At 57.8% G+C, this 16,154-nt stretch overlaps 1 protein-coding gene across 2 annotated transcripts in view; it reads left to right on the top strand.

Annotated features, from left to right (window-relative positions):
- The window catches only part of npdc1a (neural proliferation, differentiation and control, 1a), a 32,925-nt gene extending 16,973 nt beyond the window's left edge, over nucleotides 1-15,952 (top strand). The window contains exons 2-9 of one of the 2 annotated variants that reach the window (XM_088940475.1): nucleotides 139-285; nucleotides 7,386-7,478; nucleotides 7,964-8,140; nucleotides 8,528-8,594; nucleotides 9,864-9,948; nucleotides 10,087-10,166; nucleotides 10,305-10,404; nucleotides 11,657-15,952. In XM_088940475.1, coding sequence (XP_088796601.1) covers nucleotides 139-285; nucleotides 7,386-7,478; nucleotides 7,964-8,140; nucleotides 8,528-8,594; nucleotides 9,864-9,948; nucleotides 10,087-10,166; nucleotides 10,305-10,404; nucleotides 11,657-11,728 — 821 coding nt within the window. In that variant the 3' untranslated portion in view covers nucleotides 11,729-15,952. Of the gene's footprint in view, nucleotides 1-138; nucleotides 286-2,683; nucleotides 2,847-7,385; nucleotides 7,479-7,963; nucleotides 8,141-8,527; nucleotides 8,595-9,863; nucleotides 9,949-10,086; nucleotides 10,167-10,304; nucleotides 10,405-11,656 lie in introns of those variants that run through there. The other variant, XM_088940477.1, reaches the window with a different exon arrangement.
- The last annotated feature ends 202 nt before the right edge of the window (nucleotides 15,953-16,154 follow it).

Below are 16,154 nucleotides of genomic sequence, written 5' to 3'. Positions count from 1 at the left end.
CGTCGAACCCTGCTGCAGCACGAGCAGTCAGTCAGGACAGCCGCGGAGTGACAGACTGATCTCGAGAGCGCAGGCGAGGAGCAGTGATGTTGAGGAGGGGGTCGTTACTCCTCTGAGCCCGTCTCTCTGTCGTTGCAGGGAGCACGTGCCCCCGCAGCCTGGACTGCGCCCTGCAGCGCCGCGAGCTGTGCCCGCCGGGCTCCCCCCACTGCGGCCCCTGCATCGCCCCGCTGGTGGAGGACGAGCACCAGAACTGCGTGGCCAGGAGGAAGCACACCCACCCAGGTACGTACCTCACTTCCTGTTCTCTCGGCGCCGGCTGGCGGCCGGCTAGGGTTCGGGTGGACAGCCGGGTTCAGAAACTGCGCCACGGAGGGGGGGGGCACTCGGGACCGGAATGAATTGGGAAGTCTTTAAGTTTATTAACAGTGAAAGCTGTTAGCCACTCGCTGATCGGACGTGGGAATGCTGTCTGGGAAGGGCTCTGGGAACATCAGGGAGCCGCTCGGAGTTCATTTCCAGGTGCTGGCACCTATTGCCGGAGACAGCGGAACTGAAGGAAAATGCAAAACGGGCAGAATGACTCGTTTTTTTTCATGTTTAGTTTTTATTTCTGACAAGCAAATGTCTGGGTTTCGGAAATGACCGGAGCTCAGTTGGCGTGTTGATTTGCCTTGGGTTTAGAGGCTGTCGTGCCGGCCGGTTCAGAGCAATCCCACACCCCCTAGAGCCCGCGGGTCAGGTGACAGTGCTGTGGGGTACCCAGGGTACGCAGCAGGGGTGCCACTGGCTTGTATCCACTGTTGGGGTGCGGGCCTGGCTCAGTTTCTGGATACTCCGGTCTCACTCCCCTCACTCCTCCCACACTTAACATCACGCGCTCTCGAACCCCTGCGCACCGTGCTAACGAACTCCTGCCTGACGAGGGAGCTGCAGGGCAGCTGGGATAACGAGCCAGGCTAACCAGTGGAACGCGGCGGTGACCGACAGCACCCTGCCTGGGCTCCCAGGCGGGCAAATAAGCTTGGGCAGCAGGAGCCTGCAGGGGGGGCTGTTTCTACAGGCCTGCGGTCCTGCTGGCACCGGTAACCTTCTCTTTCGGGCGCTGAAGTTGCCAGCGGCCTTCTTACCCCTCTCCCTCCCGTGTGGCATCGGGTCAGCGCCTTGGCCGTCTGGGTCGTTCCGGGTGGCGGAGAGCCGAGCCCACACGCGTTGCACCTCTCGGGGCTCGATCGGGAGGAGAGAGGTGCGCGGGCTGGCTCCCCCTCCTTTCCCGCCATCAATTATTCAGTGCGACAGCTGTGGCGCTCCGGGCCTGGAAACTTTGCTTTCAGAAAGATTGGACGCCCACGGGCTTGCGTGCGTACCTGGTGTAGGATTGTGGAGACCTGTGCTCGCTGCCAGAACCCGGGGCCCACAGGCCGGATTGTCAGGGATTCCTGGACTCGTTCCCCTGTAAGCTGTATGACCAGGGCTGGCCATCGGACTCCTCTTACAGAGCACTGTGGTCCGCCTCGGGTTTCGCAGTGTTGCCAGTCAGGCTCCCATTGCACAGCTCCTCTAAAACCAGCATTAGGTGGAGGATGGTTTTGCGTTTTTAACAATTATTTTAAATATGTTTAGCGTAACTGGAAATGTTATTTTAATTCCACGTTTTGTCCGTGCAAGTTTGATTTAAGTCAGGGTGACGAGATTAAATGATCCATCATCTCGTGCTGACTTGTTTGCAAGAGCTCTGCAGGTGGTAAAACCCACCCCTGATATTTACTCCTGGTCTGGGAAGGTATGCCGGGTCTTCTGGTTTCTGAGTTACCTGTATGACCTGGTGGACTGCGGCCCTCTGGGGCCAGGAGTGGAGCTCACTGCGTTGTTTCTTGGTAGAAACAGGGCAGATTAGGGAAGCGCAGAAGATCACAGAGGTGTGTTAAATCATGATGCAAACCAAGAGAGACCAGCGGGAATAGTGTAGCAAACTGGCAACTAATCTACTGTGAAGAGATTTCTATTAGTGTCGCTCTGATCCACACAAGAACAGAGGATTATTCTTTAGGTCAAATATCTGCATCACAGCAATCTGCTGGGCCCTTTCCAAGACTTGGTTACTGTGATATTCCCTGAGGAGCATTTCTGGGTCACAGTATTTCAGTGACGTCATCGCTAAATCTTCATGTGGCGTTTGTTCATCTGGTAAAAGGACACTTTGTGTTGGTGGCCATGGCAGTGGGGTGGGAGGGTGGCTGGTTGAGTTTCAGGGGTCTTTGGCAGGAGGAAGTTGTGCGTGTTGCAGTGACTAACGCCCCACGCGTGAGACGAGCTGAGCTGCGTGTAAGCTGCACGCTAACCCCACTGCGTGTGTGTGTGTGTGTGCCTGCAGCCTGCTGCCACTGTACTCTCACTCAGCCCCCTGCTGTCTGTGGGCACCCGCAGCATCACTCTGCGTCAGAGGGGGAGAGGAAAGAAGGGGAAAGGGAAGTAGTAAGAATGAGGGAAGCAGGAAGGAGCAAAAGAACAAAGTGAGACAGACGAAGGGAAGGGATTTGAGGTTCCCCAAGGAGACAGAGACGGGCAGTGGGATGACGCTGACCTCTGACCTCTCGTGGCAGGGTGCTGCCCAGCCTCGGTGCAGTCTTCCCCCCCACCCCCCGCACCCCTCTTCCCTGCCCTGGCCCAGCTTTTAACTTCTGTAAAAGATCTTCTTTTCCCTCTCCGGAACGACCAAGCTCTCTCTTCCTTGCCTGCCACGAGCACGTGGCGCCTCCTGTTACCCAAGATGCTCTGTGCCATGGCGGCGACGCGCCTGGCCCATCCCACCCAGTCCCGCAAGCGCTGGCTCCGTGTCCACTCAGGTAAGGCGCCCCGTTTTCTCCTGGAGTGGAGTGGCCTAATTCCTTACTTATATAGCACTTTCTTGACTCTCCACTCAAAGTGCTGTACAGGTCATGGGGTAGCTGCTACCTGTACCGTCTTTCCTGCATTTTATCGGGGGTTTCCATGGAAACCGCTGTCCAGTCGCCAGTGTGTCAGGGTGACCGATTGAATCTCTTTCCACTGACAGCTCTCGTCACACACACACCCTCCCCTTGCAGAGGCAGAGAGAGCTGCATCACAGCTGTTCCAGCCCACGCAAACACACACGAACACACACACACACACACACACGCACACACCTCTCACGGGCTGAGAGAGCCCTTTCTGTTATTTAGTTATTTTTTTTTAACCTGCTCTTTCTGTTTGAGGTGGGCGTTGTTTGCGATTTTGTCAGCATGTCTTTTTAGAAGAAAAACAACAACAACAACAAGAGCAAGGACAGGGTTGTCGTTAATCCCTGCTCCACCTGTCATTGTGCCACCACACGATCTTGTTTCCCGGTGACCATCTGTGTTTGAGAGCTGAGCTCTTCCTCTCTCTCCTTCACTCGCTCTTTCAGACACCTGCAAGAATGTGATGTAGGTCAGCAGCTCTGATTGAATCTGAAACGCTCTCCACTCCTCATAGTGATGCTAAGAACAGTCGGAAAATATAGGCATTAGTGTGACTTGGGAAGAGAAAGGTTGGCGAAAGACCTGGGCTCCTACTGAGGTAGATCCTGTAGTCTCTCTCTCCTGGTTCAGTTTAGCCGAGCTCTTAATTGCTTAATTGGACCAATTAAGTACAAGTTGATTGAAGCTGCCTATAAACGCTAGGTGCGCCTCTCTCTGGAGTAGTTCGGTATTGGAAGATGAGGTTGTCTTCTGAAGCAGCTGGAAAGGAAGATAAAAGGTTGAATTGAGCCCATTCTTGGTTTCAGTTAAGCTCGGCTTTAGCGAAAACGTCAAGACAGGTGTTCCCCCATCCCCACACTGAGCCAGGTTCATAAGGGATTGTGATTAGACATTATGGTTGGGGTGATAGACTCTGGAAGAAGAGGACAGCCTGTGAAAGCTATTTGTCATTAAGTAGTTCAGGTGGGGAGCTGCGTCAGCATGCCACACGCCTGAAGAAGGCTTCATGGCCGAAACGCGTTTTCATTCTTCTCTTTTCACCATGGAATAAACCTATTACCTGTTCCTCATTTTGTCATTGATATAGCATTGGGCAGAGTGGAAACAGGCTCCTGTTGCAGAGCCCTGGCAATCCGTTTCAGAATTTACCTGCTGCTGGGATTTGTATTAAAGAGGCAGCAAATCATTTCAGGTAGTATCACTTTTAACCATGCCCATATTCTATGCCAGTGTGCTCAGCAATGAGAAACCTCAGATATTTAGCACCCAGGTGCAGAACCTGCAACTGATTAAACCCAGAGTGCAATGAAGCACCTTAGAACGCATGTTGCTTGCTCTGGTCTGTGAGCACTAATGTCATCTGTTTTCTCGAAAGTGGCCACAGGAGGGCAGCACTGTCTTGGCATTAGTTGCTGTGTCATAGAATTCAATTATCCAGGCAAAGAGCTAAATATGTATGATGATAAAATCAACACTTCTATCGAGACAGCTGCATGCAGAGCATTCTCCTGATAGTTGGTAGCTGTGTGACGGTTTAGCAGGATTTTGTTTTCTCTGTGATTCACATAAACACACGCCAGTATGTGTTTTTTCTCGAGATTTAAAGTATACAATATTTTGTAAATTTTTACTTGGCTTGTCTGCTGTGCATTTAGAGGCTGTGTATGTGGGTGCAGATATTACAGTCGATGTGGATACGAATTCTGAGAAGAAGTTTATTTTTTCTAAGGTAAACCCTCTTGAACTGTATTTTTTCTAAACCAGCTGTTTTTTTTTATTTTTTTTTAGTTTAAAAGCACCCCAGCTCTTTTGCATGGTTGCATTTTGACCCCTTGTGGCGGATTATAGAGTCAGCGGGAAGGTCAGCACGAGTATGGATCTGCAAGTGTTTGAGTCTCCTCTAGCTGCGGAACTGCAGGTTTTGCCAACACGACTCCTCCTCTGAGCCTGGGGCACTGGCCATGAACAATTACGCTGAGACGATGGGACCCCTGGTGGTTCTGAAGGGACCTCACAGCTCTCCGGTCCCTCATCTCACGGAGTCTTGCGGGAGGGGAAGCACATAGACACGGAGACGCGCAGACAGGCCTGCTGCACGGAGACGCGCAGACAGGCCTGCTGCACGGAGACGCGCAGACAGACGCGCTGCACTGCTGGAGAGGGCTACAATTCTTGCTTAGAAATGGGACTAGCCAGGAACTGAGTTACTGGGGGCAGAGGCTGCCTGAGACGAGCCGGTCCAGACGTCGATCAGAGTACTTGGGTGTATACGTGTTATTTCACACATTCCTGTGTTCCGGGTGATATGTTGGGTTTTTTTTTGTCCTTAACGCTTGCTGGATTGGCATTCTTCCGGCCTTCACAATGGCTCTCGGAACGTGGGGAGCCGAGTCTGCCGAGGAAAAGGAACTCGGAGTCTCTGATAGACGTGTAGTTTGTCCCGAGCAAATTTCTTTACAGCTTCCTGCAGATGTGCAGCAGTGTTGATGCCAAACCAGGTGACTATTAGTTCCCCCACCCCCCCCCCACCATACACACCATTGTACATCAGCAGGGGGGGTGGTTTCAGAAGGGCAATTAATAGCTGTCCCTCCCACCCCAATTCAGAGCTCCATCTGTCCTAGTTAGCGGCCGGGCACAGTCAGTGTGTTTGCTCTCTCCGGGCTCTGTGACCCCTGCCGCTCAGGTGGAGCTCAGAGCCCCTGTTTACCTCCAGTCTAGGGGGAGGAAAGGGGTTTGTGGGGGTGGGGGGCAGGGTTATTGATCCTGTGCCCCCCCGCGGTGCTCTGTCGCTCTGCCACACACGCACTGCGAGCCCCTGGTTGCTAGGAGAGGCCCGGGGCCTGTGCTGCTCCGGAATGTGGCCTCTGCTGTTAACATCCGTACCTCGTCCGTCGGGGCGACGGGCTTTACAGTCTGTCCCTTTTGTTCTTCCCAACAGCACAGACTCGTGCTCTCGCAGTGACTCCGCGGAGTCCACAAACACGCACAGCGACCCCGTCCCGCACAAGCACGCACGCACGCACGCACGGCGACCCCGTCCCGCACAAGCACGCACGCAAGCACGCACGCACGGCGACCCCGTCCCGCACAAGCACGCACGCACAGCGACCCCGTCCCGCACAAGCACGCACGCACGCACGCACAGCGACCCCGTCCCGCACAAGCACGCACGCACGCACAGCGACCCCGTCCCGCACAAGCACGCACGCACGCACAGCGACCCCGTCCCGCACAAGCACGCACGCACGCACAGCGACCCCGTCCCGCACAAGCACGCACGCACGGCGACCCCGTCCCGCACAAGCACGCACGCACGCACGGCGACCCCGTCCCGCACAAGCACGCACGCACGCACGCACAGCGACCCCGTCCCGCACAAGCACGCACGCACGCACGGCGACCCCGTCCCGCACAAGCACGCACGCACGGCGACCCCGTCCCGCACAAGCACGCACGCACAGCGACCCCGTCCCGCACAAGCACGCACGCACGCACGCACAGCGACCCCGTCCCGCACAAGCACGCACGCACGCACAGCGACCCCGTCCCGCACAAGCACGCACGCACGCACAGCGACCCCGTCCCGCACAAGCACGCACGCACGCACAGCGACCCCGTCCCGCACAAGCACGCACGCACGCACGGCGACCCCGTCCCGCACAAGCACGCACGCACGCACGGCGACCCCGTCCCGCACAAGCACGCACGCACGCACAGCGACCCCGTCCCGCACAAGCACGCACGCACAGCGACCCCGTCCCGCACAAGCACGCACGCACAGCGACCCTGTCCCGCACAAGCACGCACGCAAGCACGCACAGTGACCCCGTCCCGCACAAGCACGCACGCACAGCGACCCACACAAGAACGCACGCACAGCGACCCCGTCTCGCACAAACACACACGCACACTGACCCCGTCTCGCACAAGCACGCACACACATGCAAGCACAGTGACCCCATTCCACACAAACACTCTCACATGCAAGCACAGTGACCTCTTTCCACAGAGATATATATATATACACACACAGCAACCCCATTCCACACAAACACACACTCACATGCAAGCACAGTGACCTCTTTCCACACAAACGTGCTCTCACACACATGCTCGGTGATGCCACTCCACACAAACTTGCAGACACACAAACAGGCACTCACTCGCGCACAGGGGCCCCATATTCACACAGACACGCACAGAGACACACGAGTGAGTTCTGGCGCTACCTCTCCCATCACGTCTGTGCGGAGAAGTTGGAGCAGGGGGCTGCGTCGGCATGCGTGGGCTGCAAAGGAAGAGGTTACGATGCACTGCATGCATTTTCCTTTTTTCCTGCCTCTATCACACAGTATTAGTGTGTTCATCTGCAGGGAATTTAAAGCTCTGTGTCGCCCTCAGGTAAGGAGACTCCATTCCCAGAGCTGGATGAAGAGATAGACTACCTGTCGTCCATCATTGCCAAGCAGCAGCAGGCGGAGCTCAGCAAGCCAGGTACTGTACCGTGCTGCCCCCTGTGTCCAGCTCATCCTCACCCCTTCTTTCTGCCTGCTTCCTCGTCTTCCCCACCTCTCTCTTCGCGCCACTGTGCCTGTCCTTCACTGTCTCGCTCTGTCCATGCGCTCAGAATGTCCGACAGCGTCCAGTCTCTCTCTCTGTCTCTGTCCATACGCTCAGAATGTCTGGCAGTGTCCACTCTCTCTCTGTCTCTGTCCATGCGCTCAGAATGTCCGGCAGTGTCCACTCTCTCTCTGTCTCTGTCCATGCGCTCAGAATGTCCGACAGCGTCCAGTCTCTCTCTCTGTCTCTGTCCATGCGCTCAGAATGTCCAGCAGTGTCCAGTCTCTCTCTCTGTCTGTGTCCGTGCGCTCAGAATGTCCAACAGCATCCAGTCTCTCTCTGTCTCTGTCCATGCGCTCAGAATGTCCGGCAGTGTCCAGTCTCTCTCCTTCACGTCCCCCTGCCTCTGTCCACCGCAGGCCCCTCACCCCAGCCCGGCCCGAAGCAGAGCAACCCAGCACAGGAGCATGGCCCCCCCCACTCCGCCACGGGACGCCCCCGCGCCAGCACCTCGCCCCCCAGCGCCCCCCCCCAGGCAGCCGGGCGGGGCGGGCCCGTGACGTCCCCGTACCCCAGCAGCGACGGCCTGCTCGTCAGTACGTACCCATCGGCCCACAGAGCGCTTTCGGTGCAGCCATCAGCCATCGGGGAGGAAGAGCACGAGAGCCAGGCCTGTTTCACACAGACGCCACCCGTCCCGAGAGCCCCCTCTGACTCTCTGTGCTTGTTTACTTGCTGTGGGGTCCTGCTGTCCAGTGAGAAGCCGGCCGTGGAATCGGCCCACTTTCGGCATAACCGCCTGTGGGGATGAATTTTTTTCTGGCAGTGTTGAATTTTTTTCTGGCAGAGGGAGGGCCGCGGGCAAGCAAAGCCAATCGATCCGTTTGTTCCGCCTCTCCTCCACCTCCGCCCTCCCTCTGCTCTTATATCTCTCTCTGCCTCGCCCTCCTCCTCATTCTCTCTCTCCGTGTCCCGCTCTGCAGTAATGATCGCAGTGTGTATTGCCGTGGGGACCGCGGCCCTCATCGTGGCAGGAGTCTGCTGGATCAGGTGAGCGTGGGTTTTCCCACCCCCCCCCCCCCCCCCCATCATTATTACTCATTCGTTTGGCTGCCACTTTTATACAGCGGGGTGTTTGACTGGGGGGATTCAGGGGAAGCACCTGGCTCAAGGGCGCGACGGCGGCGTCTCGCTAGAATTCGGACCCACGGCCTTCCAGTTACGACTCCGGGCTTCCCTGTGCCAGTCTCGTCCGAGTCCGTCTTCCGTGGCCTCCGCGCTCTTCGTCGGCAGCCTGCCTCTTCCTCCGACGGGCAGCTGTCGCCGAGCGCCCGCGTCAGGCCCTGCGCGGTGCGGGGGTCCAGGCTCGCAGGCGGACACCGTCCGGTCCCTCGGGCTGGCGATCCGCGATCAGAGTCCTCATCGCGAAGTGCTCGTCCGTGTTATATAGCGCCTTTTGTGACGCGAGCACCTCGGGGGAGCATCCCTGGACCGCGGGGCAGGGGGGGGGGCTCTGTGCGGCCAGCTCACTGGGCTGTTCCACAGCCGAGGGATTCGGGGAAAGAGAAGTAAAAGAGCCGGGAAGCGGATCCGCGTTCCGGATGAGTGGAGGGTTTGTGGGTTTAAAATTCCAGGGGCGGGCATGGCTGTACCCCCCAGAAAGGCACCCCAACTTCTCCAGCACGACCTGCTATATCAAATGTCCCCAGGTTGTGCCCGTGGAGTAGCAGTGGATTGTAACCTCTACACGTTACCGGACAGCCTGGACTGTAACTTCTGGTCGCCTGGGTCAGAGCCTGGGACAGATAAATGCCGGAGAGTGCGTGTTTACAGAGGGCAGCGCTGAATGTGTGCAGAGGCGGTGTGCGGCGTGACTCGTGTACGGAGGGCAGTCACTGCTAACGCAGCGCAACGGGAGCGCAGTCACGGGACGGGGATGAGGACACAGTGCCTTAGGAGTGTGCAGTGTGACTCGCGGCGTGATAATCGGCCGGATGCCGGGTGGACACGCTCTCTCAGTCAGCTCCGCTTCATGAGCGCAGTTCAGGGCCAGAGGTACAGTGGGCTCAAACCCACGTGCACGGTGTGGGGGGGGTCTTTCAAGCTGGGGGTTCAGAAGAACAAAATGCCATTGACAGAGAAGGTAGCTCTTGCTTGTGCACTGGGGCGGGGGGAGGAGGGGGGGGGCAGTGTGCAGGCACAGACGGCGGGGGGGGGGGTGATCGGCCGAGTGAGGCAGCGAGGGCGACGCACAGGGAGGCGCCTGGCGCTGCCTCTGTCGCTCTGTGGCGCGGGCGCTGACGTGTGCTCCCCCTGCAGGTTGCAGAAGGACGTGCGGCTAGCCCAGAAGGTGGACTACCCTGCTTTCGGGGTGATGGGGCCCAGCTCCTTCGACAGCACCTCGGTGAGCACCCTGCCAGTTTTCCCCTCACAGGTCGCCCCGCCAAGGGCGCAGTTTGTAGAGCGCGGGCAGTGCGGCGCAGTAGTGGTCCTTCAGGCCAGCGGTCGTGCTCAATCTCCTCTCTCCTGCTCCTCTGCGCAGCCCGGGGATAAGAAGCTGGCCCAGAGTGCTCAGATGTACCACTACCAGCACCAGAAGCAGCAGATGCTGTCCCTGGAGAAGTGAGTACAGCCCAGTTTCAGGACTGGGAGCGTTTTCCCCTTGGGTGGCACCGCTCTGTCTGCCGCTGTGTCCTCCACCCTTCCGTCTCTGTCTCTCTGTCTCTCTCTGACCCTGTCCACTGGGACGTCTGATTTCAGGCACAAAGACGAGCCCAAGATTCCCGACTCCGGCACCACGACGGACGAGGAGAACGAGGACGGGGACTTCACTGTGTACGAGTGTCCCGGCCTGGCACCGGTGAGTGTCCGGACCTCGGCCTCCGCCCCCAGGGGTTCTGTAAGGGGAGCCGGGTCGGCATCGGTCACCTGGCTGTCGGGTTTCCGTTGTCCCGGCGATGGCCTGGGACCCTCCTGCCCGGCGCTGCGGACCTGCAGCTTGTCTTGCCACAGCAGGCTCCGACGCTGGGCGTCTCCCTCTCTCTCTCTCTCTGGAGCGATGCAGGAGTTTCGGCCCCTAAAGCCGGATCGTATCCCGACCGCTCCTGACCCGCCCGGCGATTCCAGGGGTTTTTCCCAGCCCACTTCCCCGAACCCCACTCGGAACCTCAGGTCTTCCCCAGCAGAGTGGGGCAACTGCTTCTAGTTCTGCTGGGCCTTGGAGAGCGGCCTCCCCCAGGAGCTGTGCGTATGTCCTTGATAATGCACTCCGACAGCTTCCCGGGAACTGACATCCAGGACTTGATTCCCTCCAACCAGCCCGGCACCACCCTGCGGTCTCTGTGTCCTTAAAGACGCAGGTGTGTCTGCTCGCCCCGCACCGATGCTGAGTTTATCCACAGAAAGATGGGAGCGCTAGGAGCCCCCCCCCTCCCCCACCCGCAACACTGCACCCCGAAATCCAGGCTGCCTCTCTGAGAGCTGTGTCGCAGAACCAAATTTTGTTTATTTTGTGTGCTGGGACGCCCGGCGGTTGTGTATAGATCTGCCGATCGCGTGCAGGGTCCCAGGCTGTCTGTTCCGTTGCCCCCACGGTGCCTGCACCCCTCTCCATTCCGCTCCGGAGCTCCGCCCCCCCCCCCCCCCCGGCTGCGTCGGGGTGGGCCGGGGGCTCTGTGTACAGCGCCGTCGTCGTGGCGACGTTGGTTGGCCCTCCCGGCGGATGAGAGGCAGGAGGTGTGATGTCATTCCCTTTTCTCATGCAAACACGCCGAGAGCCCCCCCCAGCCCCCCTCCCCAGCCCACACCACCGCCCTGCTCCTCGCGGGCTTGCGTTCTCCTGGAAGACCCCTCCCCTTACTCCCACAGTCCTCTGTGGCGAGATGTTCCAGGCTTGTCTCCCGCTCGCGGTTTTCAATCAAGTTTCGCGTCGTTCAGATTCTGCCCCAAGTCAGGGAATGGAGCCTTGGTGTCGGGCGTTTTGTTTCGGCACGCACAAAGTCAGCAGCCAAAACCCAGAATCGGAAACCGTCGGCAGAGTTAGGAGCTGCAGCAGGAGCAGCGAAATAATAATAATAATGATGATAACGTCTGTAATGTCTGTGCTGTTTCAGACTGGAGAGATGGAAGTGAAGAACCCTCTCTTTGATGACTCCTCTCTGCATCCCCAACGGAACCACAAATAGCCTGGAGACAGATGGATAGACACACAGACACACAAACACGTGGGACAGACGCACACACCGAGACAGAATCACACACACACACACACACACACACACTGAGATGGACAGACACGCACGCACGGAGTCGCACAGGCCGACACGGATCCCCAAGCACGCGCGCACACACACACACGCACACCAAAGGCCGAGCCTTCGCCGATTCCTCTCCGCGCCGCCCCGCCCCCCCTGCGCCCCCAAGAGGAGGAATGCCGAGAAGAGGAGGCAGGAGAGCGGGAATACTGGAAGATGCTTCACAAAGGGAACTGCCAGAACGTGCTGGGGAGCTGCGCTGCCCCCTGCTGGTCGGGCTGTGGAACTGCACGCAGGGGGGGAGCGGCTCCGGGGCCCCCGACTCCTCTCCTGCAAGGTTGTCGATACCTCATCCGTCCAGCACACGATAAAACACGGACCTGTGGCCTGATATCCGCTTTACTCTATTTTCTTATGGGGTTTTTATTCCTCCTTTTCCTCCCTCCTTTTTAAACGCGGTTGTATTTGATTTTTATTTGACTGTATTTTTTATGTTAGTGGCTCGTGCGCGAGGTCGTGCTGTGATAGCGCTGGGAGTACACGACTCTGCGCATCTCCCCCTCCGGCTGGCTGTAGCCCCGTCCCTCCACCCTGCAGGTTGAGATGGGGGCTCTCTCCCCGAGGTCCTGCCCCATGTCTGCCAGTGGGCCATCCACCGTGCTGGTCTCAATAGAGCTCCTTGGCTGGAGCATAGCACCTTCCCCTGCCCGAGCTGGCACCCTCTCGGGTTCACGGCCTGCGCCGTTGTTTTTTATTATTTCCCCTGCTGTTCCCATCTCCCTGCTCCTCGGCCGGCGTGCTTTCCAGCAGCCCCTGACCCGAAGAGGACCGCTCATCCTGTGGCTTTATTCGGAGCTGTCTTGGGAAAAGTGCTGGGAGCTGGAGAGCCTCTCTCTCTCTCTCGCTCCTGCCCAGACCCGCCAGCCGGCTTCAGCGCCTCCTGTTACCGCACGCGCTGCCAGACTTTTCCTAGAGCTCGTTTCTCGATGTTGGCAGGCCGGAGTAAGTGGAACCGATGTCCAGCTGCCCGGGCCACATTTGTGTTAGCCTTCCTCCGTCCTCACCATCGTCATCATCGCAGCGATAGTCGGCCACGAGGACCCAGAGACCTGCAAGGCGTGGGACCAGACGTGGGTTCTGGCACAGGGTTGTTCTGTGCCCTTAGTCGCCCCTGGTCTCCTGATGAAGATGAACTTTGGCCAAAGGGGGCTTAGAGCAGATGGAGAGCCCACCGCCCAGCTCAGGGCAGCCAAAACGGGCTCTGGAGTCCCTTTCTGCCTACCCCAACACTGTATTTGTGCAATGGCACTGTACTGGCGCTCTGCGCTGCCCGGAGAGAGGCTGCGCTCAGATGTGACCGAGACTGGAGGTGCCCGCTTCTGGATTAGGACAGAAAAGGGAAGGCCCAGAGGCTGGTTTTGATTCAAAACTGATAAGATGTTATTGGTACGACGTTCTCTTTCAGCTGTGCGAGCAGTCAGGTTAAGATGGGCGTGGGTGACGGCGGGTGCGTTCGGTCGGATGATGTCTGTGGGCGCAGAGCAGTTGGCACAGTGAAAGGAAGAGTGATTGATAGTCACACCACATGTAAATGCAGACAGAAACCTCCTCTGTGAGTAGATGATTTATTCTACAGTAGTTTGAGGCTGTGGGTTACAGTAAACTCTCTTAAATAATGCCAGGAGTCCTGCTGCTGTAAGGCTTTCAGTAGCTCTCCACATTGGGGATTGGGGCAGAGGAGTTCAGGGTGATGTCTCGGTGTCGGTCTGTGGGCTGACGTGCGTCTCAGGAGGCCACTTCCCGCTAAAGAATGAGTAAGAGGTGACAAAGAAAGGCGTTTTTTCACTTGATGTTGATAAAAAATTCCGAAATGTGTGTCCAGTTCTTTTTGTTCCAGAGGATCCCCAAATCACTTCCCAGCATGAAGGGGGCTCTGCACACCCCCCTCTCCCCCCCCCCCCACCCCCCCCAGATGGGAGACCACAGCCCGTGCTGCACTCCAGGTGAGGAGAGCAGTTTTCCTGCTTTCTTTGAATTCCCTTCCTGCAGAATCCGCAGGGCCTTCCCTGGGGAAGTTTGGGAAGAACTGTTTCCTCTGTTACCTCGAGCCCTGGTGGTCCTGCCCCGCCACGTTGCCAACTAACCCCCCCCCCCCCCCCCACCCTCCAGGCCAAGCCTGCCCTGCCGGAGAAGCCCACTGGTGACACCTGAAGGCAAACCACTGGAGAGAGAGAGGCCACAGTCAGGGGGGCTCTTTACTCAAAGAGTGGCGGAGGTCGGTGCCGTGCCTCCTCCTCCTTCCCCGGGGGGGGGGGTCAGCCTGAGGGAAAGGCAGCCCGTCTCGGTCCCGTGTTCGCGTGTGCGTGTGCGTGCCCTGACCTCGTTTTCCTTGCCTCTTTTCTACACACACACAAGTCATGGGCAAGATGAGTTTTGTAACGAGCTGCTTTTGTTTCTAGTTGGTGTTCTGTGCTGCGTTGACTGTTTTGTAATGGCGCGTGTGGTGGGGTGTCTTTGTCGGCTTTGTAGCACCCCTTGCGTTAGCAGTCGGGCTCCTCTCTTTCACTGTGTGCAGCGGGGGCACATAGGGAAGACGGAATAAAAGGCTAAGGGGGAGCTGGGCTGCACCGGAATTCTGTTGGGGTGCCCGATGCAGCACCTCGATTGCCTGTTAGGGCATCTGGGTTGTTTTGAGGGGGACAGAAATCCCAGCGCACGACCCTCAGCCTTCCCCTGGAGCAGCAGCTGCCGTGGCTGTGGAGTTGGGGGGGGTTCATTCTCGTTTATGGCTCAGAAGTGAAGGTTGCAGGTTCAAATCCAGAGTTGGGGGGGGCACAGCTGTAGTACGGTTGAGCAAGGCTCACCCCCCACCCCCCAAGAAGCTCCAATAACATTCTCAGTTTCGTAATTCTGTAGGGGGACTGTGGGCCTGGAGCCCTGCTGTTGTCCACTCCTGGGGTACATCATTTGAGTAATTGCTTGCGGTGTCTATTCTGCTTTTTATACCAAGCACTCCGCCCGTCTGCACCAGCACCCCCCGGTTCTCCGGCCCGGTCCGGCAGGGTCACTGTGTCCGTCGGGTTTTCCCTCCAGCTCGGGTCCACACCCGCAGTGGAGGACTTCATAGATCAGCCGGGCTGTTAAGACGTCCGTCTAACTCGTTCCCTCAGTCGGCCTGGACCCGTGGGTCTGCACACCGAACCAGCTCCGGTTTCGCCTGTGCCCACGGGCCTGTGTCTGACTGAACTGCTCCTGCTAGCTGGGGTGCGGATTACCCGTCCACAGCAGGAGTGGCCCTTCCGCGGGGATCCACCTGGTTACAGCCCAGACGGCACGCCTGCGTGCGTTCCATTCTGAGCCTCGGGATCCGGCACAGAGCTGACGCCAGTTACACATCCCGGTGCACTTTTCACGAGCTGAATGTAAATGCACAAATATCCCCCAGATAGCAGGCTAGACCCCGATGAGCTTGTGATTAAGAAGCCGACTGGAGCAGAGCCCAGCAGAGACAGTGTCCCTGCAGCACCTGGGCTGGGAACCTCAAGCTGACACAGACGAGCTGCTTGAGTTCAGGGGAGACTGGAGGTGAACGCCTTGCGTTTGAAGCTGAGGATGTTTTTAGGCACTGCGGACTAGCAGGGGAGAGGCTGGGGGATGGGGGGAGAGAGAGAAAAGGAGCTGTGCCCTGGGGCAGCTGAAGAGAGGTGCGAGTGTAAGATGGGGCTGTAGGAGCCAGTGTATGGTCGCACCAGGACTAGAAAGAAAGTGAATTAAAAGCACAGAGAGCAGGGAGTGGTTCTTGTTGATCTGTGTATGGAATGGGGCAGTTAACTTCGATTGGGTGACCGCCATCGGCACAGTGACTTGCAGGAAGGGCAGCGGGGGAGGGGGCGGGGTGGGGGCACAGGAGAGTAGCTGATTCTACCCAACAGCCAGTCACAACAACCACCACCAAAAAAACCCAAGTCCTCAGGCCTGCGTTCTCGGTCCGCGCCGACGCTGTGAGGTCCCTGCCTCTTCCTTTTGGGCTGTCCGAGACTCAGAAACTCCTTTCAGCCGGGGCTGTTTGACCTGCATGTGAACGTGAATTCATACATCCAAAACGTGGTATAAAAAGAATGGAGATGAAATAAATATTTATATTATGTTAAAACACCCGAGCTTGCTGTGTCTTATTTGGACCTGTTCGCTGTAGTGGGGCTAGATGGACAGATGGGGTGAGAGAGCTGGGAGGTGGTAATAATTCCTAGTGGTGTCCGCGAGCTGCTCATCCCAGAGGATCACAAAGTATTTCCCACAGCAGCCAGGGGGGCCAGATTCACAGCCCAGGGTGGAGTGTAGCTCGTGCACTCGTTTG

This window comes from Atractosteus spatula, chromosome 23, assembly GCF_055471065.1.
Source record: "Atractosteus spatula isolate fAtrSpa1 chromosome 23, fAtrSpa1.hap1, whole genome shotgun sequence".
In the NCBI taxonomy this organism is placed as follows: Eukaryota; Metazoa; Chordata; class Actinopteri; order Semionotiformes; family Lepisosteidae; genus Atractosteus; species Atractosteus spatula.
The sequence above is the reverse complement of the archived record's forward strand: the minus strand, read 5'-3'. Positions and strand labels throughout refer to the sequence as shown.